This window comes from Panthera pardus, unplaced genomic scaffold, assembly GCF_024362965.1.
Source record: "Panthera pardus isolate Hobbes unplaced genomic scaffold, ASM2436296v1 HiC_scaffold_9, whole genome shotgun sequence".
Taxonomy (NCBI): Eukaryota; Metazoa; Chordata; class Mammalia; order Carnivora; family Felidae; genus Panthera; species Panthera pardus.
The window spans coordinates 8,029,080-8,050,427 of NW_026527024.1; the positions used below are offsets into that span (position 1 = coordinate 8,029,080).

Consider the following 21,348-nt stretch of genomic DNA (forward strand, 5'->3'; position numbering starts at 1 on the left):
TGTGGATCCTGTTGGTTTGTTTTTCTGAGATGTCTCCTTCCCTTTCATTTTTGGGTGGAAGTTCAGCTTCAGCACAGTCTGAGTGGACGGTCATCTTCTCCAGGCCCTTGGAAGGCACCTGCTGTCTGTCCTGCTGCTCTTGTGCATGCAGGGGGCCGTCTGTTCTTGGTCTCTGGCATTTTCTGGCATTGGCACCATTGCCTGGCCGTGGCCTTCTCTCTGTATTTGGGGTGATCCTGCTCTCCGCATTGGAGAACTGGTGCATCACCCGGGCTGTTAGCCATGGCATGTCCTCCTGCCAGGCCTGCCGTCAGACTGACCAGCTGTCCTCCCGAGTGGTTCCCTCTCCCTACCGCATCCGGTGCTACGTCCCTGGTGCCCACATTCCTCACTGCAGAGCCTGCCTCTGAGCTCCTATGTAATATATCTTCCTGACTTTTATTTTTAGGTCGATTTTTTCCCAGATAAGGTCTGGCTACAGCATCTTGTTTCAGGTTTATATTTTTAATTTCCACTTTTTCAAAAACATTTCAAATGCACTCATGCCTGCTCACTTCATTATTTGAAGCTTTGAGGATGTAGCCTCACTTTGGTACCTGCGGACTTGCACACACAGTGGCTCCTTCTTTGTGTAGTTTGTGCACTGGGGAGACAAGCTTGTCCTCGGACTTGGTCTGTGGGCACTTGAGGCCTGGGTGAAGATGCTTCCTTCCAGAAGCACCTGTGTACCGGAGCCGGGCACCCCCGCTGCGTCCAGTTCAGGACACTTTACATGAATGTCCCAGCTTAGGGTTTCTGTACCAGGAAGAAGACACAAATGGGAAAACCCAGCTATCCGGGGGACACACCTGTGGTGACAGATTTTTAGATTTTCCTCCTGGAAAGCAAATGCGGGTAAGAAAATTTTCTTTGTCACCTCCGTGGTCTGATTTTTGGTCTAGCTCTCAACTCCAGCCGCCCACCACCATCTGCACTGGGAAGCCGTTCATCCCAGCTCTTCATGATGACCCAGCAGTTGCCCTGGGAACCAGCCGCCCCTGTTGCCTGGCACCTGTTCTCAGCTCTTTTATTGAGATTTTTTTTTTTACTTTCTTGAAATCTCAGCTGTGCATTTTAAAGCAGCATTGTTATACCTTACTTAGTATTTTTGGGTGATTTGTAGTGGGAAGTTTTTACCCCCAATTTCTTATGTAAGATTTTTATTTCTTGCTGAACTTGTGGTATTACTGGTTAATTTAATTCATTCTGCTCAACCCATTACCGAGCACTTAATTGGAACCAGACACTGAGCAAGGTGCTTTGGGTACAGGATGAGTGAGAGAAGGGCCCCACCCACGAGGAACAGGACACAATGCATGAGCTGGACATTGAGATAGGTATGAATTAAAAAATTTTTATGTGTTCACTAAAAAAAAAGGAATAAGAGAAAAAAAGAGGAATATACACATTTCAATTTATATTACTTTGCTTAAAGCTGGTTTAGGTTTTCCCCATCTTATGTTTTCAATCATTTAAGAAGGGTTAATTTGGTCATTTGCAAATTGCCTCTGCTAAGGCCTTTGCAAAGCAGAGCAGACCCCAGGGCCAGCTAGAGACCTCAGTGGAAGGCAGCACTGGGGAAGTCTCACAGAACAAAGCACAGAACAGCCATGTAGCAACAACTGAGAACCGTGATTACGTGCAGCGTGCAGTGCTTAGCAGACAGGAAACTTTCACACAGCCGACTTTTAAGAGAATGAGGCAAATCACAAGAAAATCAGGGGTGTCTGCAGGATGACAACTTTTGGGGTTTCTTCTGGGTGCACCCAAACTCCTGTAACACCACCTATGTGGACAGAACTGAAGAATAAAAATTAATGTTTAGAACATGAACCCTGAAGGACTGTGTGGAGTTTTCCATCTTTGATGCTCGTTTAAATTTATTTTCACTAGAAGTGGCTAAAACCAGCTAAGTGGTTTCAAGAACCGCACAGAGGGTCTACACAGGTGCTTTTGTCCCCAGGTTCCAGGGTCTTCCCAGGTCCTACCTCCCAATCCAGCTTTCTTCCCTGGAGGTCCCAAGTTAGACCCTCTGCCTCAGCCCCTGAGAGACCGCACATCCCCATTTGGGGCCTTCTGAGTAAATGCTTGTTTCCGAGAGGCTCCATGATCCTCAGTCCATCTCGTCATGAATACTGACTTACATTCTGCATGATTCCCAGCTGCTCTTAGAGTGATGTCCAGACCCATTCTCACACCCAACTTTGACCCAGGGCCCTGGACTCCCCCTTGCCCACCAAGGGAGTTCAGCCAACAAGAAGGAAACCTTAAATATTAGAAAGAGCGTTCACAAGAGAACAGATGCAAAGGCTTTATCCTTTTACTCTGGATCCAGATAAGACAAATGAAGAGTCATATGAGCTCCCAAGTGTTTCGATAAGTTGGAATTCACTGTGTATAAAAAACAGGAACAAAAGGCACAGTTATATTGCCCAGCACATTGCAGAGAATCATTAAGTATTTGTGGGATGAATGAGTGACTGCACTGTCAGAGTGGAGAACATAGGTAAATAGAACAGACACAAATAATCAGATCTATAAAATCCTGTTTTTAAAGCTCATGGGACATGCTATGTATGATCGTAAAACTGAAAAGAGCAATGCAACTAATGAATATCCAACTTTTTTCTTAAATACACCTTTTTTGATTTTTTTTGTTTGTTTATTTTTGAGAGAGAGAGAGAGAGAGAGAGGGCATGAGCAGGGAAGGGGCAGAGAGAGAGGGAAACAGAGGATCCGAAGCAGGATCTGCGCTGACAGCAGGGAGCCCGATGCAGGGTTCGAACTCACGAGCGGTAAGATCATGACCTGAGCTGAAGTGGGACGCTTAACCGACTGAACCACCCAGGCACCCCTTAAATACACTTTTAAAGAATAAAATTAGAACTAGAAAAACAGTAATTCATTTGAAAAATTTTGAATGGGAGCATTTCATAACAAATGTGTCAAAATTATAATCAGAGGCATAATTACGGCCTTAAATGTCATTGTTAATAAATAAGAAGATAAAGCATCAACGAAAGAAGCCAGAAAAATAACAGAATGAGCCAAGTAAGACAAGAAGGAAGTAATGATAGAAACAAGTCAGAATCAGTAGGCTGGGGCTCCCCAGGAAACAAGCCCACGAGGACACAAGTTTTCGAGTGTTTATCTGACATAAGTATGAAAAGCCTAGAACAGCGAGGACTCTATAAATCGTTGACATAAGTAAGTTAGGAAATGGTCAGACTTACAACACCACAGAGTAGTTTTTTTCTGTATAGGCCAAGATGAGATATGTAGTTGCCAAGTATCTAAAGGGGAAAAATAATGAGAAACAAATATCTAAATTGTATTTTATACACACACTCACATGTTTTAATTAAAGTACTAAACTCTGTGCTAACAAAGTCAAGATTTTACGAAAATGGATAATACTCTGGAAGCGTAAAAATTATTAGAACAGATTTAAGGAAAACCTAAAAATATCAATAACCAATGAAGAAATTTTTAAAAAGTTGATGACATACAATCTGTAAAAGTGACACTGGACCCAGCGGCTTTAACAGGTGAGTCCTTCCATATTGTCTAAGCCAAATTATCCCTGGGATGCAAAAATTGTTCCAGAGCATAATAACAAAGGAAAAGCACAACATTTTATTAATGAAACTATCATAAGTCTGGTATCAAATCCAGACAATATACTAAAACAAACAATAAAAATAAACAAAACTTACAGACTAATTTCACTTATGTCTGCAGAAGGAAAAGTCCCCCATAACTGTGCTCTCCTCGGCTACGCCTCCCTGAGCGGCCCGCGCTCCGCTCCGTGTCTCAGCCTCACGCCCTGCCCTTTGTGGCACATCTACCTCCCCTCGGGATGGATGGACCTCTGTCCACCAGCCCTTGCTGGACTCCTAGCATCATTCCCTCCTTGTCCCTCTCCTCCTTCTCCAAAGTGTTGATGGGTCCCCATGTGGCTCCTGCTCTCCCCCCTCCACACACTCTCTCTGCAGGGTCTCAGCGGCTACATGCAGTGCTGACTCAGAAACCGGAACGTCTAGGCCTGACTTCTCTGGCACTTCCGGGCATTCTGTCCTCTGGCCTTCTAGAACTTTCTACCTATGCATTTCTAGGCGTCTCACATTCAGCATGCTTGAAAACTAATGCACGAACACACCCCTCTTCTGCAGCACTTGGCCTTAAATCTGGCCCTCCTGATGCCCACCCCATTTCCCGACATCAGCACAGCAATTCAGGGTTGTCTCTGTGTGCGGTCTGTCACACACACTTTCAAGCAGTCAGCAAACCCTACCACGCAGGGGAGGGGCAGTCTGACTCTGAGCTTGCTTCCTTCCCATCCATGCAGCACACACCCTCTGTGTTCTGTCTACCCCGTGGCACTGGTCCTGTGGCCCACAGAGCAAGCTTCCACACCGGCCGTTTTCAAGCTTGGATGCAGGTGAGAACTTCCTGGCGCCCCCTCGCTGGTCTTGGTGGGGCCTAGGCTCCCAGGTGACTTTAGTGTGCATCTGGGTCTGAGAACCGTGATACCAATGGTTCTCCCAGTGTGACCCCCCAGACGAGCAGAGACAGCAGCACCCAGGAACTTGTTGAGATGCAAACTCTCTGACCCATCTGTCCCCACCTGCCCCAGAATCAGAACCCCGGAAGGTGTGGTCCTCCAGGTGAATTTGATGCAGCTCTGCTTCCGGAACCTCTGGTCTACACTGCAGATAGGGGTGAAATGTAAGTGTGACCTTCCCTGTCTCTGCTCCAAACCCCGCACAGAGGCTGCTTGTGAGCGAAGCCGTAACGAGGTCCCTACTGGCCTTCCTCAACCTTGTGCCTCCTACAAGGAGCTGGGAGCAAGTGCCAGCCACACGCTGTGTCCCTGCATTTCCATCTTTATTCTCCTACCCAGCCCTCAGCAGTTTTTATGAGGGGCCCCTCCTCTGGGAAGCCACCCTCCCTGGTCCTCTCCTGCCCTCACGAGGTCACGCTGCGGTGGCTGGAACTCCATGAGAACAGGCACAACTCCTGTCCCCTTCCCGACCCAGCCTGCAGTGGGCCCCTGGGAACCCGAGGTGCAAAGCCTTTATGGTTTTCAAATTTCTCGTTACCATGTCATCCGATCTTGAGACTGCGGGGAAACAGGCCGGGGTGACTGTCTCTGCCGAGCAGAAAGGGAACTGCAGCTCTAGGGCAGTGAATAAGTGGCGTGGGAGGGGTGGGTTTGGTCGCCCGGTGCTGACCCCCAAGTCTTGGTCCTTCCGTGGGAAGTGGGAAGGACAGCACCACGCCCTTTTTCTCAAAGACTCGGTGACTTAGCACTGGAGTGGGGAGCTTGGCCGTGGAACTGCCTGACCTCTGGGCCTTCCCTGAGGGTTTTCACAGGAGCATCTGGGGGTTACATCGGGCTGAACGCAGAGCTGATTAAGCACAGCGAACAGATAAGTGTGAAGTGACTAAATCAGAGTGGCTTCAGTGCCCACAGGAGACCAGAGCTGCCTGGGCCTCTGATGTGGCCGCCCTCTCCTTGCCTAGTGGACACGCGCTTCTTCCAGATCAAAGTTACGTCTCTCCGGGGCTTCACACGTCTCTCAGATTCTGATTCTTGCACTTCTTTCAGATTTTCCCAAGACTAAGGAGGGGTCAGGGCCGTTTGGCCACAGCTCTGCTTCCTGAAGACCTCTGTCGATGGGCACCGATGGGAGAGAAATGTGCCTCCATTTCCGCATGCAGGTGAAGTGATACATTCTGGCTGTGCCGTCTGACTGTGGATTTAGCCACCACGGGTCAATCAAGTGGGCGAACTGGCTTTGCTTTTCCCTCCAGTGAGTGGACAGAACGGATGTCCCGTTCTTAGCTGCCAGTGCCGTCCTGCCCTGAGGCAGCGCGAGAGCCGGGCTCAGGGGACCTGAGGTCGGTGTGCCAGGATGATGATGGAGGCGAGGGAGCAGGGCCCTGGCTGGCCGTCCCTGAGCACCAGTGGCCGATGACAAGGAAGCATCTCCATCTGAAGAGATCCCAACTGAAGACCTCAACGCCCGATGCTTCAGAACCTGTGATTTCACTTTCACAAACACTCGCTTTCATGTTTGCTTTGGTCTTTTTAACGTTGTCTTGTTTCCCCACAGACAGCTCCCGGGTGTGGACACAAGGGGCCTGGTGGGAAGAGCCTGGCCGGCGGAGGGAACCCAGAAATGACGTCGCAGTGTTCTCTGACACAGAAAAGGCTACAGATACTTTGGGCACTGAGTGCCACGGCACGGGGACGCCCTGCAGGCCGAGCGACCAGCGGCCATGTTTCACGCCCTCCTGCATGAGTGCCAGGATAATCCCAGGTCCCCTGCGGATGTAGAGCCATGTCTTATGATCACATATTTGGGGCTGATTTACTTGGAAAAGGTTTTCATCAGCAGCATCATCACAACATTGGGAAGTGAGACAAAACGGTCCAGGAATACTTTCCTGTCTCAATACTTCCGAGAAGCCAGAGGCTCTGGAGGAGCCTGTGGTGGGCAGTGGTGGTGACGGGACCCTCCGCTCTGAGTCACTTCTGAGTCGCGCAGGCAGGCTGTATGCTCAGCTTTCGGCTGGCGGTCCTGCCTGGGAGGCAGTGACGTCCCAGCAAGGGGCCGGGTTGGCCTTTCCCCGTCAGCCTGTCACCGGGGCTGCTCCCACAGCAGCTGTGGTGGACAAGGTGATTTCTATGTCTTCTTCTAATTTTCCACGAATGCACGTGTGCTGGTGCTACAAGGGCAGACAGGGCCCTTCTCAAAATGCAGAAGCCCAGCCAGTGTTTTGCAAACAGTGAGTCATCACGAGGGTGACCACCCACTCCGATTTGCCCCGGGGCCAGGCCTGGCTTGCATCTGGTATCCTGGAGTAATTATTAATAGCTCCTCCTTTCTCTTTCGAAGGGCCAGGTTTGGCTGACATATGATACAGTCACCCTATTTATAACCCGTTAGTAGGTTATGCGATCCATTTAGTGGGCAGTGACCAACGTTTGACGAACAGTAGCAGAGAAAGTGTGGTTTTGTGAATGTTTGTGCTGGGTTGCAGTGTGAAATGGATTTCCAACTGTGCACTTTAATCAAAGGCATTGGAAGCCCCTTGGCTAGACCAGAGACTCGTGACTCAGCTGTCCCAGAAGCTTTCTGGTAAGAGCTGCACCCACCTCTCACCTTTCCCTTCAGCGAACTCAAGAGACGGACACTCAGCTGTGTTTTCTTCTGAACCCACTGATGCCTTCATCACACGCATCACTGTCCGGAAAGCAATGGTCTCCCAGAACCTTTTAGTGAAGATTAACCTGCCCATCAGCAAGTACCCCTCTGCACCAGCGGCAGAAGAAACAGCTCTCAGAGAGCGTGTGTCTCAGGATGGGGCCCACACAGCTCCTGTCCTTAAGGTACACAAAGTCCTGTTGATAAACAAGACCAACACATGCCTGAAACATGAACGAGTCGCTGCTAACCTGCCTTTCTAACTCCGAATTCAGGCTGCATGGCCGAGGCTTGAGCAGGGGCAAGAAGTAGGTGGTGGGAGGCCGGGCCTTGGGTGGGGAAGGACTATGGTGCAGGTCCAGGCTGGAGGGAAGGGCAAGCTGGGGGGACACTGGGCAGGAGGAGCAGGGATGTCCGGGCCCCAAGCGACAGCACTGGTGACACTCACTCTGCTTCTCCCTGACTCCGGGACTCGGGACTCGCACATTCCATTCCCCCCAGGTGGCCGCAGGCAGGGGTTGAGGGCGGTGCTTGCTTCACTCTGCAGGACACCCCGGATATGCCAGCAGGTCCAGGGGCTTTCGCCTTGGGGTGGCTTATGGGCATGAAACCCTATTTTCAGGGGGAGTGTGGTCCAAGGTTCCATTTATTTCCTGACTGAAAGGCAGAACACCAAAGCCCCTGCCCGAGACTTACACCTTGTCTCAAGATGCAGGATGAAGCCCAGGATCGCGTGTTGTAAAATGTACCAAGTTGAAGTTTTCTTCCCGCTGGTTATCGGCAAAATATCGTGTAAGACCCGCCTATTCTACTACAAGCGATTCTGCTTGGGAGGCTGAACAATATTCAGACAGTGCTGCAGCTTCTATAATCCAAAACGTAGCCCAAAGTTCATTCACTTCTCCCAGCAACTTTGGGAAGGAAGTGGACTGAGTGTTATCGCCATGTTCCCATTACACTAATGAGGAACCTGAACCCCAGGAGGGGAGAAGCCAGTTTAAGGACACCGGGCCCTCAAGCTGCAGAGGTGAGACTGGAGCCCGAGCCCCACGGCATCATCCGTCTGGGAGAGACCAGTTACCCTTCTGTCCAGATTTTTTTTCTTCAAGAGGAATTAGCTGCTTGAAGGAGCTTGGATGTTGCCACCTCACCCTGATAATGGTAAAAGTCTGAACGACGTGACAAATCAACCACTCGTCATGGATCTGCCAGGGGGGAGGACACAGGACGAAGTGCTGCCCCAGGACTAGACAGACAGACGGTCACAGGGAGTCACTGCCAGGCACAGTCACGAGACTTATGACCCACCGGTTCAGCTGCGGTAATCCAGCGGGCCTGGTGCAGCAGGAGGTCAGGCAAATGTGTCTGTGGAACAAAAGGGAGCTGGGACAGAGACCCACATAAGCGGGCACTGAAATGTGACAAAGGAGCAGAGTTGAGTGGAGGAAGGACAGTCTCTTTGCCGCATGCCACGGGAATGGCTGGACGTCTGCACGCAAAACAGGAACAGACACTCAGATCTCACACCTGCTCAAAAATTAACGCGCATAGATCACAGATTGAAATGTGAAATGTAAAACTGGGCAAGTCCTGGAAGATGTCTGAAAGAATGGAGATGCCCGGGTGTGGTGATCCTTTGGAGCCACAGCACCACAGGCATGGTCTGCGGGAGAAAGAGTTGGTACCCTGGGCTTCATTAAAGCTAAACTCCTGCTCTACAAAAGCCCACGTCCGAGAGCAAGAAGGCAGGCACAGGCTGACAAAGGACTGTCACTCCAAACAAAGAACTCCCAAAACTCAACAGGGAGAAAATAAACAACCCCATTTAAACAAAACGGGCCAAACACCTTGACAGACAGCTCACCCAAGGACATGTCAAGACGGCAAGTAAGCTCACAGAGAGACGCTCCACACAAGGGCACCGCCCACGCTCCCCGTGGAGCTGAGACCCACACCCACGGTGCACGGGGTGGCAGGCACGTTCTCCGGCTCAGGCTTACGTCCCATAAACACACGACACCTCAGGCTCGTTCCCTTCTGCTCTGCTTCCCCCCCACCCCGCCCAATCAGAAAGTGACCGCAGTGCTGTGTTTCCTGGCTTGTCTGGGAATTAAATGAGATAGTCCATGTAGAGCTTAGTAACTGCTCTTAGTAAGCGATTTATGTTATGTGGTTTGGTTTTATAATGAGAACCATTTTTATAATGAAAGAGATGTTAAAAGTTATGAATGCAATGACGCAAGTCTTTGTTCAGTTGAAGAAATAGTTCTCAAACTTCCTTTGTGCATGTGCTGTGTTCACAGAAAAGGTCAGAACACGCTGGAGAGTGGTCTCCTCTTCCCCATCCAGCCCCGACTGGCATTGCTGTGGAAGGGAGGGGCAAGGCAGGGGCCCCAAGCCAGAGAATCCCTGTGGGAGATTCTGGGTGGTCAGAGGCACAACTGGAGGCCGAACAGAGGGAGTGGGAGAGCCCTGAGCTGTGACTTGGGACCTTCTCCAGTCCTTGATGTCCCACTTTCAGAGTCGAGGAGAGGTGGGCACTGATCTTGTCTGCAGACATCAGAGACATCTGGGCAGCAGGGACAGGTCCTCACTCCAGGAAGGAGTTGGGCTCCGAGGTCAGAGGGCATACGAGGGCACACGAGAGCTCAGTGCTGATGACCCAGGAGACGTGTGTGTGACCAGCAGGTGTCTGTCCTGGCATCTCATGCCTTCCTCTCCTCTGTGAGGTCACCGGCTCTTCCGAGGAAGGAGCAGACATCTGGAAAATGCCTCTGGAGAGCTCAAATGCCTCATGGAGGAGCGGGTGAAGTCAAAGGAGTCCGATGACTCCTACTCCGAAATAAAGGCTGATCTTCCAGAGAAACTCTGCACTGTTATTTAGCTTGGGGCCTGCGGCGATATTGGAAATGTAATTTTGCGGCTTCTTCACGCATGGCTGTGTGTTGAAATTTTAAAGAGGAGAGGCTCGGTGGGGAGGTGGTCGTGTCCCAAGGGGCTGCCACACCACTCAGCATGCAATTCCGCCCTTTACTTTAAGTAACTGCATGGAACATTCCTATGTTGGTGTGGAGGGCTGAGAGGAAAAAACGATTTTCTTTTAAATCCAAATAGGACATTTCTGAGGCAAACAGCCATAGATATTTTGGGGGCATTTTATCCCACTGAGACCTGAAAGTCACTATGAGAAACATCAGACAAATCCCAACAGACAGGCATTTACAACATCATAGGCCTATATGGAAGAGAAAGACTGAGGAATGTTCCAGATTGAAAAACACTGAAGAGTCATGATAGCCCAGTGCAACACGTGACCTTGTACTGGGCACTGACTGAAATGGTGCCTTGATGGCAGATAAGATAACATTGAATTTCCTAAATTGGAGAACAGTGTTGAGGTTCTATCAGAGAACATCCTCACTTTAAAAAACCTGCCCTCACGTTTTAAGTGGTAAAAGGCGTGTGTGTGCAACCCGCTATGTGCGGCAACGGGCATGCACCCACAGCTCGCCGGGACACAGCAGAGCAGATGTGGCAAGACGCTGCCTGGAGAATCGGGCTGGCGACGTGTGGGTTCCCCGCACCATTTGAACATGTAAACTACTTCCAGGTCATACCACAGGCTCGACAGAGACAACGGGACCGTCAGGCATCCTCATTGTCCCGACAAAGTCCAGGGTTAAAAAGCAAATGTAACTGAGAAATGATCTGACAAACTTGGCATAAATGTAAGTGTTTTATTTTGTTTTTGGACTAAAATTAGATTTATTTGAATACAAAAGTAATATATGTTTACTTCTGAGAAAGTAGAAAATGGAACAAAGACTTTTGAAAGGAAGAACACGGCTATTACAACGACTCCCCACTGCCAGGAGTTTCTGTCCTTTGTCAGCTGGGCCTCTGGCTCCCCGAGTGTCCAGCCACAACCTCCTCCAAGTACATCCAAGTGACTGACCATCAGTAGGTGAACTTTGGCAAAACTTCGTCTTTCTTTTGCTGGCTCTTTAACGGAGCTCTGTAGTAAGCAGTAAAGCAAACACTACTGGTTTCCATCCTTTCTTCAGTTATTCCACTTGGTCCTGACATGTGTACATCAAATGAAGAAACTAGTCGGACCGTCCAGTGAGTAATCTGGCTGCTCCCCAACCAGCCAGAGGACCAGGGCCTTCCCTCCCGTCCCCACCTAAGGGCCCGGCAGGGGCAGCCAGCACCCCAGGCTTGCAGACTCCCAGATGCCTGAGCCCCAAATGCCTGTCCCCCCAGGTAGGCTGCTCACAGACAAGCCCAGTGAAAAGGGAGCATCAGAGAGGTCAGACCCTTCCCGGGAGCACCGTTCCGGGCCGAGACCAGCCTGGTGCCGCCCACCCTTCTACCAGCGCTTCAGCCCAGCTCCGTGGACACCCCCCATCCCCGCCACTGTTCTACGAGAAACAGAGGCCTCCGCTCATCAGGGCAGGGCCCTGGGCTCGTGACCGAGCCTTCCCAACCCTGTGAGACTCCCTGGGTCTCCTTCCCAATGACAGGTGTTCTTTATATCCCTTCTTAACTTCTCATCCTGTTTCTCCTTTGGCCTGGGAAAGACTCATTTCTTTATTGGGCAAGCACTACACATTATTGTTACAGGTTCAGTTAGAACTAGAATAAAGATAGCTAATAACTGTGTCTGTCCCATGAATCTTGGTCAGATTTCTGCCCGGACCTGAGCAGCGGTCTCACGCGAGCTCAGGCTCCTCCCCGTGGGCAGCGGGGTGTTGTGTGCTCTGGTTATGGCATTCTGACCCAGTCCTCCTGCCCCGCGGCCCCTCTGGGTCCTGTCTGAATCTCTGAGCCCGGGCTTCCCAGTGCCGGCCTCGCTGTCCAGGATCCCAGTGTCACCCACTGCTGACGAGCGGTCCACCTCAGCTGGACTCACAGTGGGAAGCTCCCTCCTGCCATCTGATGTGAACCGAGGCAGACACAGCCCTTGGAGCTTGTTCAGAAGCTGAATTAAACGGCCAACTGTAAGGGAAGCAAACACCGGGTGTAGGTGGCCCAGATCTTGGTCAGGCGGCATCCTCAAGTCTGCCACCTGGGCACACTTTGCCATGTTGGCTCCAGCTCTGGCTCCCTGTCCAGTGGACAGCTGCTCAGCACACCCCCGAGAGACTCCTCCCAAGCCGTGGGCTAGCAGCGTGCTCCTACAGGTCCTTCTGAGGACCAAGCGAAAGGCCCAAGTGCAGCTGACCTGGGGGCACCACAGACACCCGAGTGGCCGTGACCCTTGTTGTTGGGTGGGAACCCTCAGGGAGGCCACACTGGCGGTTAGGCAGAAAGAGTTACTGGTGTGTCTGAAAGCTGAGAGGAGAGTGCAACAATATTTTTAGGAATATGGCATAATATGGAAGAAATGTGTCCACTTGATGCATGGGGAGGCTGAGATGCCAGACAGTTCTCTTGGCTAAATTTAGCTGAAGTGCTCTTTATTGAAGAACTATGTAGCAAATATATAACACAGGAGACACATGGAGCACACTGCTTTGGGTGTCCACTGCTCAAAGGACGCCAGTGTGTTGCTAGGGCTGCTGTCCTTTGGCGGGATGGCCTGCACAGCTGGAGGGCAGAGTCCTGCGTGGTGACTAAAGCCCCGGGTCAGCTGCAGCCCTGGGTCCTTCAAGATTCATCAGGAAGACTCCTGATACTCAGGGAAAGGAGGTACCCTGGCCCCACAGAGACTTGTGGGTGCTAATTTCTAGGTGTTTCCATGTTTCACCTGCTCTCAGCAGTCCTGGGAGATCGGAGAGGTACAGACAATGGGCAGCAGGAAGACACTAAGTCAGGGAGCCTGGCTGAAGGAGTGTCCCCACCTGGGGCCTCAAGACAGCCTTCACCACAGGAAAAAAGCCAAGAGATTGGGATCTGGACAATGTGCTGTGGCAGGGAGCTGCCCTGGTCAGGAGAGCCCCAGGGCGGGGGATGGCCTGGAGGGTTGGATGACCAGACACATGACTCCAGGTGCAATGACGCTTACTGGAAGTCCCGCCTGAGGCTGAGAACGTGATGCCAGGACAGGAGACCCTCAGCTCCCATGGGTGCGGAACCCATGTGCCCCATAAAAGGGTGGGGGGCAGCTGAGAGGGTCTTGTGGTCTATACCTGACCCACCTTTTCCTATAACATTCCACGGGCTGGGGCATGGGAAAGGACACAGGGCAGCTGCTGGTGTGACCCCTGTGGGTCCCTGGGGGTGCTCCTTAAATCCCGTAATGTGATGAAGCCCTTTATGCAAAGACCCAAAGATAAATGGCCCAACAGGAAAATACTCCTACGCCAGGGCACACACCGGAAGGTGGTTTTGGTGGGAGGGGGACATAGACTAGGAAGACTGCCATATGGAAACCAGGGACCCGGTGACAGAGGGAGTCTGAGCCAAGCCTGGCCAGCTTCATGATTTCACTGTGAAGACCAGAAAACCGAGGCCCAGACCATTGCCAAACCCCCTTGCGACTCATGGGCCCCCTTGGTCCAAAGTGAGAAGCAGCTTCAGCAGCATCGTTCCTGCCATTGTCTGAGAGGGTCTTTGACACTTTTTTCTTCCATGTCTTCGGACCCTCTGGGGTCTTTGGACACTCTTTTTCTCCATGGGACTCCCCCTTCCCGACTTCATTTTATTTGGTGATTCCTTTGCCATTGCAGACAAGCTTGTGGCTTTGGTGGAGGCTAACTTTTTTCTTGAACTTAATTAATTTTGAAGTCAACAAAGTTTGCACACACAACACCCAGAGCAGAGCTGCTGTGTGAGAGCAGGAAATCCAATCAGAATCATAAAACCGGGAGGAGACTGAGCCACTGATGAGCCGAGGAGTGACATCAGAAGTGGAGTTCATTAGGCTCACGGCAAGGCTGTCCCCCGGTCCCCCAGTGCCCGGGGAGGCCCAGCTGGGCTCTGACCCACCAGGCCCTCTGTGCCGCTGCCCCGCCACATGCTTTCCATCTTTGACAGGATTCCTTAAACAAGCAAGTATTCAAGGTATTTGAACAGCGGAAACTGCAATCAGGGAGAAAAATTACTCACTGTGGTTTTGTGCCATCATTTTCTTCTCTTGTACACGTTAAAATATTTTGACTTTCTAATCCATTAGTAGGGAATATGCGTTCATGATATTTGTAGAATCTCCAAAATGTTTAATTAAGAAGAAAAATAGCTTTTCAAACTGGATGGAAAAGCATCAGAAAAGTAGGGATGCTCTGTGCTTCATGCAGGCAGGATTCAGTTCCAGGCTTTTCCAAGGACCAAGCGGACCCAGAAGAGTTTTCCATCAGTTTCCCTGGGAAGTGTGACCCGAGGGAAATGTAGAGAAGGAGGAGCTGCCGGCTTTGAGTTGGGAAGTTGCTAGTATTGCCTCAGATGTCAGTTAGTTCCCAGCTCCTGCTCACCCGCGACTCCAGTACAACCAGGTTGGGTTCATGGTAACTGAGGACAGACTCAGAAACTTGTGGTTCCCAAGAAATGCTTGTTTGTTGAATGGATGAATGAGGACGGGCCCATCCTCTTACAGGGACCTACAGCTGGCTCTGAATAAATGCTGCTCGGGATGTCTTGGGACATTCTGCTTCCACCCCACACAGGAGTCTGGGACGCCTGCACGCAGTGGAACGAGAGGTGTGGGTGGTCAAACTTGGGTGTAGAGCCCCCACCCCCCTGGCCACAGAGATCCAAGACTTTCCTGGTCTTTGGGACCTGTTGTCTCGCCCCTGAAATGGTCTGACAGCCGTCCACCAGGGTCACCTGGGAGGCAGGTGACACGTGACAATGCTCCTGGAGCCCTGCTCATCGTGAAGTGGGGCAGTCTCCGTTCCTGGTCAGAATTCAGGGTCTGCAGAACAGGCCCTGTGAACTCTTCTTGCTACAGAAACCATCCTGACACTGGGGGTAAATTCTGTACCAGTTCAAGTTTTATTCTTAGAAAGCCAACAAGACCGTCTCCCGGGTTGGTCATATTAAATAGCTAAACAGCAGTTGGAGACTAGTCTGGAACCGGAAATCCACACGTATCTGCCTTTGAAAACATGTTCTCAATTTAGATCCAACATGAACAGGTCAGCGACTTAGGACTATGCTCTATCAGCCGCCAGGAACATGGCACCAGTCCCCCCATCTTCCAGCTGGGGCAGCTTAAGCCAAATGGCTGCCACAGCTGTCGGCCACCATGTTCAGGGCTTTCTAGCACCTCACGTTTCCTGCCCGACAGGGAACTCATGAGAGGCTGACATCTCACTGGGACTTCTTGCAAAATCCAGTAAATATAAAAAGAACGATATGAAATACGTCCAAGGCTGAGCATCACTCTGGCGTGTAGCACAGCCCCCCACAATGTGCAAAGTCCGAGGTGATTAGACCCCAGGATGCGCACGACGGCTCTTACCTGGAGGCAGAGGACAGATGGGAAGCAGGCGAGAAGGAAGAACTGACAGCGCGTTCCGTGGCGTTAAATTCTGAATATGTGGGGCACCTGGGTGGCTCAGGTGGTTGAGCATCTGACTTGATTTTGGCTCAGGTCATGATCTCACGGTTTGTGGGTTAGAGCCCCACATAGAGCTCTGTGCTGACAGCGTGGAGCCTGTTTGGGATTCCTTGTCTCTCTGTCTCTGTCTCTCTCTCTCTCCCCTCCTCCCCCGCTTGCTCTCTCTCAGAATAAATAAACTTAAAATTTTTCTGAATACATTACATTTTAGTGACGTCCTGAGATGCTCTGTGTCTACCCTCTCTGTTCACAAGCCCGGCTGAGGGTGGAAACCACTGCTCGCATGTCTTGGCACATGCGGGAGGGACGGAGTGCACTGGTACAGTTCCCTGTGTCCCGGGTGCACACAGGTCGCCAAGCGGCTCCTGCTGGCCAGAGAGAACACAGGTGCCACAAAGGTGACTGCATGCCAAGGGGGAGTGAAATACATTTGACGCAAAAAGTCACATTTCAGTGATTGTGCACAAGAGAAACAGAGCTGGGGCCTCTGACCGTGTCCTGTTTTCTCTGAGCCTCAGTCTTTCTATCTGAAAGGTGGTCTGTCATGAAGACTAGATAAGAGGTGGGGGAAATTTGGGCAGGTTAGTCAAAGTGCACAAACTTTCAGTTATAGGATGAATGAGTTCCGTGTCTCACCAAAAAAGAAGGTAAATAGGTGATGGATAATTAGCTCGATTGAGGTATTCATTTTACAATGTATATGTACATATACCCATCAAAACATCACACGTACCGTGTACAGACATGCCTTGGGGATACAGTGGGTTTAGTTCCAGACCACCACAGTAAAGCAAATACTGCAATAAAGGGAGTCAAATGAGTTGTTCGGTCTCCCAGTGCTTATAAAAGTTATGTTCACACCACAGTGTAGTTTCTTAAATGTACAACAGCATTATGTCCAAGGAAATAATGCACACACCTCAGTTAAAAAATACTTTACTGTTAAAAAATGTTAATCATCATCTGAGCTTTCAGTGAGTCATAATCACTGATCACAGATCACCATAACAAATACAATAATAATGAAAAGGCTTGAAATATTGTCAGAATTAGCAAAACGTGACACAGAGAGACGATGTAAGCAAACGGTGCTGGAAAAACGGCCCCCAGAGACTTACTCGACACAGGTTTGCCACAGCCTTCAACTTGTGAAAGCACAGTATCCGCCACGTGCAGCAAAACGAGGTGTGCCCGGACCTTAAGTATGTACAATGTTTGTCACTGACACCTCAATGGGAAAAGACTGCATGAGACAGTACTGGTAACTGACCCGGCGCCCAGTACGGCTCAACACTGTCCACTCTTCTAGCACTCCTCCCTCCCTGACTACTGGCCAGGCGTCCAATTAGTGAGAAATCGGCTAAAACGGAAGCTACTTCCTCTTCTAGAATTTAGTGATTTGGTGGGGAAAACTGGCCTTTAACCATAAACCTTAGTGAGGAGAGCAAAGACAGCCCCTCTATAAAAAAGGGGCGTGAAAGATGATCCCGCAGGAAATCGTATCTGACGGTGACATCAGTACCAGTCTCACCAGCGGCCGGATGGCAGGGCCCAGGGTTGGCGGGAGGTGCACGAGTAGCTAGGTAGGCCCTCAGGCTCTTTCAAAGGGCCTCAAGTATGTTCTTACACAGCAGACGTCTGCGGAAACACAGCACGACTTCAGGGTAAGGAGGCGTTCACCTGTCCGTATGGCGTCAGGGGTGAGTGAATGTTGCCCAAGGGGCAGGACAGCGATCTGGTTTCCTGGTGGTACACAGAGTAAGACTACAGTGGTACAACGTTGCAGAGTGAGTGTTGCGGAAAGAACAGCGACGCCAGCCCTGGGGCTGTGGGCTGAACCCACAGACAGGACCCCGAGCAGAGTTGAGCGGACTTGATTTGACACATCATTTAAGTGATCGCATTCTCAGAAAGGGGTCATCTTGAGCACACCGCCACGGCCCCCGTACACCATGCCGACCCCCAGCGCAGCCCCCAGCGCGACTTGGGCACTTGGCCAGAGACATGCTCCCTCTCGGTTTGCAAACACCCTCTATGCCCAGTTCCGTCCCCTGCTGCTGGCTCGGGGTCACAAAACTACCGCGGGGCTACTTGACAGCCCACGTTGTGGCAAAGCCTCAAACCCATCGGGGGAACGGATGCTCGTTAAAGCTCACTTCAGGCAGGCAGTGCCGCTCAGACACACTGAAGGTAGGCGAAGAGAGCCAGGCTTTCCGCCTCCACGACGGCAGAACGGCAGTCAAGACGTGAAGTCAACGAAATGAGTTGAGTCAAGAAATGACTCCAAGTGCCTGGCGCAGAACTGAAATAGGGCCGTTAAGAAGTAGAGGAAAGGAAACCTGCACAATTCTCGCAGGGTAGCAAATGGACGCTGTTTCGTGTGCACTTCTGGAAAAGGGGCTGAAATGTGCAGGGAACCATGCAGGGGCCCTTACCTTGCTCTCGTCCTCAGGGTCATTATAGCCACACGCGTCTACGAAATCTGGAAACATCTCTGACCACCCATCACTTGTGCAGTTTTTGCTTATGTTTCCTAGAAGGTAAAGTTCAGGTGTCAGGTCTGTGGGTCCACGACAGCGGCCTTAGCAGCGACAGCGTGGGCAGTGCTTGGAGGTATGTGCATTCACCTGCCCGCGCTTCCCACCCATGAAACCTGGGTTGTGCAGGGCCTCGGTGGCTCAAGGGAGAGCTTCTGTGTCGCGAAGCACAGTGGTGGTGCCCGTAGCTATGCCGGTGATGGCTGCAAAGTCTGGTGTTATCATTATGGAGCACAGTGGGCAACTTGTGTTCTGCCCAGTGACGGACCATTCTGGAGCCCGCTATCCCAGTCCACCCTCACTCAGCTGCCCCGGGCACAGTGACCAGGGAGCACAGGCCCTCTGACCACTGATGTTGGGACCAGGGAGCAGGGACCACTGACCACTGATGTTGGAGGAAGAGACTGTGGGTGTAAGATTTAAATCACATAAGGTAAAGGCAGTTTTGATCTTACAGTACCATTTTTTTGCTCCTAATTAATGTAAATGTGTATGTTAAACTCAGGGATGCAATGTTCCCTCAGGCTACTGAAATGAAAGTGTCCTCAGCAGGTGACCACAGTCATTGAGTGGTGATGAGTGAAATCAGGGCTGGGCACTGGTGGCCTGTGATGGGGGCGGGCGGGGCTGGGGCTCACTGGGTGGGCTTTGGGAGGCTGGAGCCCGGGAGGCCCTTCCTGTCTTGGTGATCCCTACCAGCAGCTGACCCCCCAGAGGGTCCTCTGTGACTCACAGCCCCAGCAAATCTTTCCACTCACACGAGCCAAGACTGTAAGGCAGACTTGGTGGGCATGACTGCTCCCGTTTCACCTGAGAAAATGAGATTCTGAGGGTTCCGTCACACGCCCGAGGTTCTGCAACGACTGAGCCGCAGAGATAGGTTTTTGAACTCAAAAACTCCTTATTTTGTCAACCCCAGGGCAGCCTACATGTTCACCCGCTTTGATCTATTAATCAGACAAAATTGAAAGCAAAGTGCGTTCACATGGAGGTGATAATATGTGTAAGCGATTCCTGGCATGCCGTGTGGAGGCAGGTGGGAGGGCCCAGACCCTGACCTGCTGGCAAGTGGGGAGGGGGTCTCAGCAAAGCCCCCGGCAGCATCACCTGGGCTCATGCTGCCCGGTCGCTCTCCAACACCACCGTCCCGTGCATTTTTCTGACTCCAGGCCCCCAACCCTCCTCCTGCTCCAGCTCCAGAGGGTGTCCCAGGGGAGTCTGGGGGCGGCTGGAGGGCAGGGACCATAGTAGGGAGTGGAGGCAAGACAGAGTCCTGGGAGATGAGGCCCCACTGCCCTATTTTATAGATAGGGAGACAGGCCCACAGGAGATAAAGATCTGCCCAGAGTCAGGAATCAGAACAGCAGTGGGAGTGGCTGTGGCTGCATATGGCTCGCTGAGCTCCTGCTGTATGCCAGGCTTGGTGCCCAGGCCCCCATTTAACCCTGAGACTACATGGGGGCCCTTTAGTGGTCCTACGTCACAGGTGGGGGACCTGAGCCGACAGGCGAGGGGCCCTGTTCCAATCCCAGGCAGTGGTCTCCTCGTCTGCACAGCACACCTGCTGTCTGGCCCTCATTGCCCAGCTCTTGGGACCTGTACCTGAGCTCTGCGGATGCAGCCAGGAGTGGGCACTGAGCCAGCCATTCCTCATTAATACACAGCAAACACTAAAGAAGACACTGAAATGTCAAGATCCCACACAGGTTCTCCATTTTGCCTGGAAGACACCTGGAGGCAGAGGCAGAAGGCATGCTTCCAGGAAATGCTTGAGGCAGCAATGTGTAGAGAGGGGCCTGGGAGGTGGGAGGGGGCCTGGAGGGGGGTGAGCGAGGGGCCGGGAGGTGAGAGGGAGACCAGGGAGGTGAGAGAGGGGCCGGGAGGTGGGAGGAGGCCTGGGGGGCGGGTAAGCGAGGGACCGGGAGGTGGGAGGGGGCCTGGGGGGGTGAGTGAGGGGCTGGGAGTTGGGAGGGGGCCTGGGGAGGTGAGCGAGGGGCCAAGAGGTAGGAGGGAGCCTGGGGGGGTGAGTGAGGGGCTGGGAGGTGAGAGAGAGACCAGGGAGGTGAGAGAGGGGCCCGGAGGTGGGAGGGAGCCTGGGGGGTGAGTGAGGGGCTGGGAGGTGGGGAGGGCCTGGCGGGATGAGTGAGGGGCTGGGAGGTGGGAAGGAGCCTGGGGAGGTGAGCGAGGGGCCGGGAGGTGGGAGCGGGCCTGGGGGGGTGGCTGAGGGGCTGGGAGGTGAGAGAGAGACCAGGGAGGTGAGAGAGGGGCCAGGAGGTGGGAGGGAGCCTGGGGAGAAGAGAGAAAGTCCAGGGAGGTGAGAGAAAGTCCAGGGAGGTGAGAGTGGGAACATATAGGAAAAGAGGGGGAAGCCACAGCTTTATGACTCAGGAGCTTGGACCTCCTTCTCCCTCCTCTTTGAGTGGACCGCTTCCCCACCCTGGCTCTGTGGGTGCCATCTGCTCAATGGGAACCTCCACCACTTTGTGAGGACCTCCCAGTCTTTGTGAACTCTTCCTGCTGTAGTCCCAAGTTTAGCAGCCATGCCTGGCGCCCTGAGCAGAGCGGTGACAAGTGTCGCTCTCGCGTGCTCCCCAAAGCTGATTATAAGCTCACTGGGTGTAAGTCTGTGAGGGTCCTTGGTCGTCTGCAGAGGCAGGGAGGGTGAGTGTGCCTGCACGGGGAGCACTGTGCCTATTGGGGCGTGGGGGTCCCTGCCCTCCAGACGACCCAGTCTGATGTGAGAGCAGCTCCCAAGTGTGAGCTCTGTGTTGCAGGCACTGCGTTAGGCTCCACAGCCCTCAGGGTAAGGTCTGACCACAACCCCAATGCCTAGCTAGTTTCGGGACTCACTCTTGTCCCCCTGGGACAAGTTGGCAGAGCCAGAACTCAGAGCCAGGCTGCTTGGCTGCAGGGCCTGTGCTCTGGACCATTTTGTTGTCCATCTGTTTGGGCTTTCTCTCTGATGCAGTCACACCCACTGTCTCCCTGCCCTGGAGAAGCGCTAAGTGAGCAGGAACCACCATGCCCTAAGGGGTCAACTCTTCAGAACAAACCTTAG

The 21,348-nt window shown here is 52.1% G+C and overlaps 1 protein-coding gene across 3 annotated transcripts in view; it reads right to left on the reverse strand.

Annotated features, from left to right (window-relative positions):
- The window catches only part of VIPR2 (vasoactive intestinal peptide receptor 2), a 70,223-nt gene that overhangs the window by 22,252 nt on the left and 26,623 nt on the right, over positions 1 to 21,348 (reverse strand). For all 3 annotated transcript variants that reach the window (XM_053898667.1, XM_019424971.2, XM_053898666.1), the window contains one exon: positions 18,189 to 18,286. In XM_053898667.1, the coding sequence (XP_053754642.1) occupies positions 18,189 to 18,286 (98 nt within the window). The remainder of the gene's footprint in view (positions 1 to 18,188; positions 18,287 to 21,348) is intronic.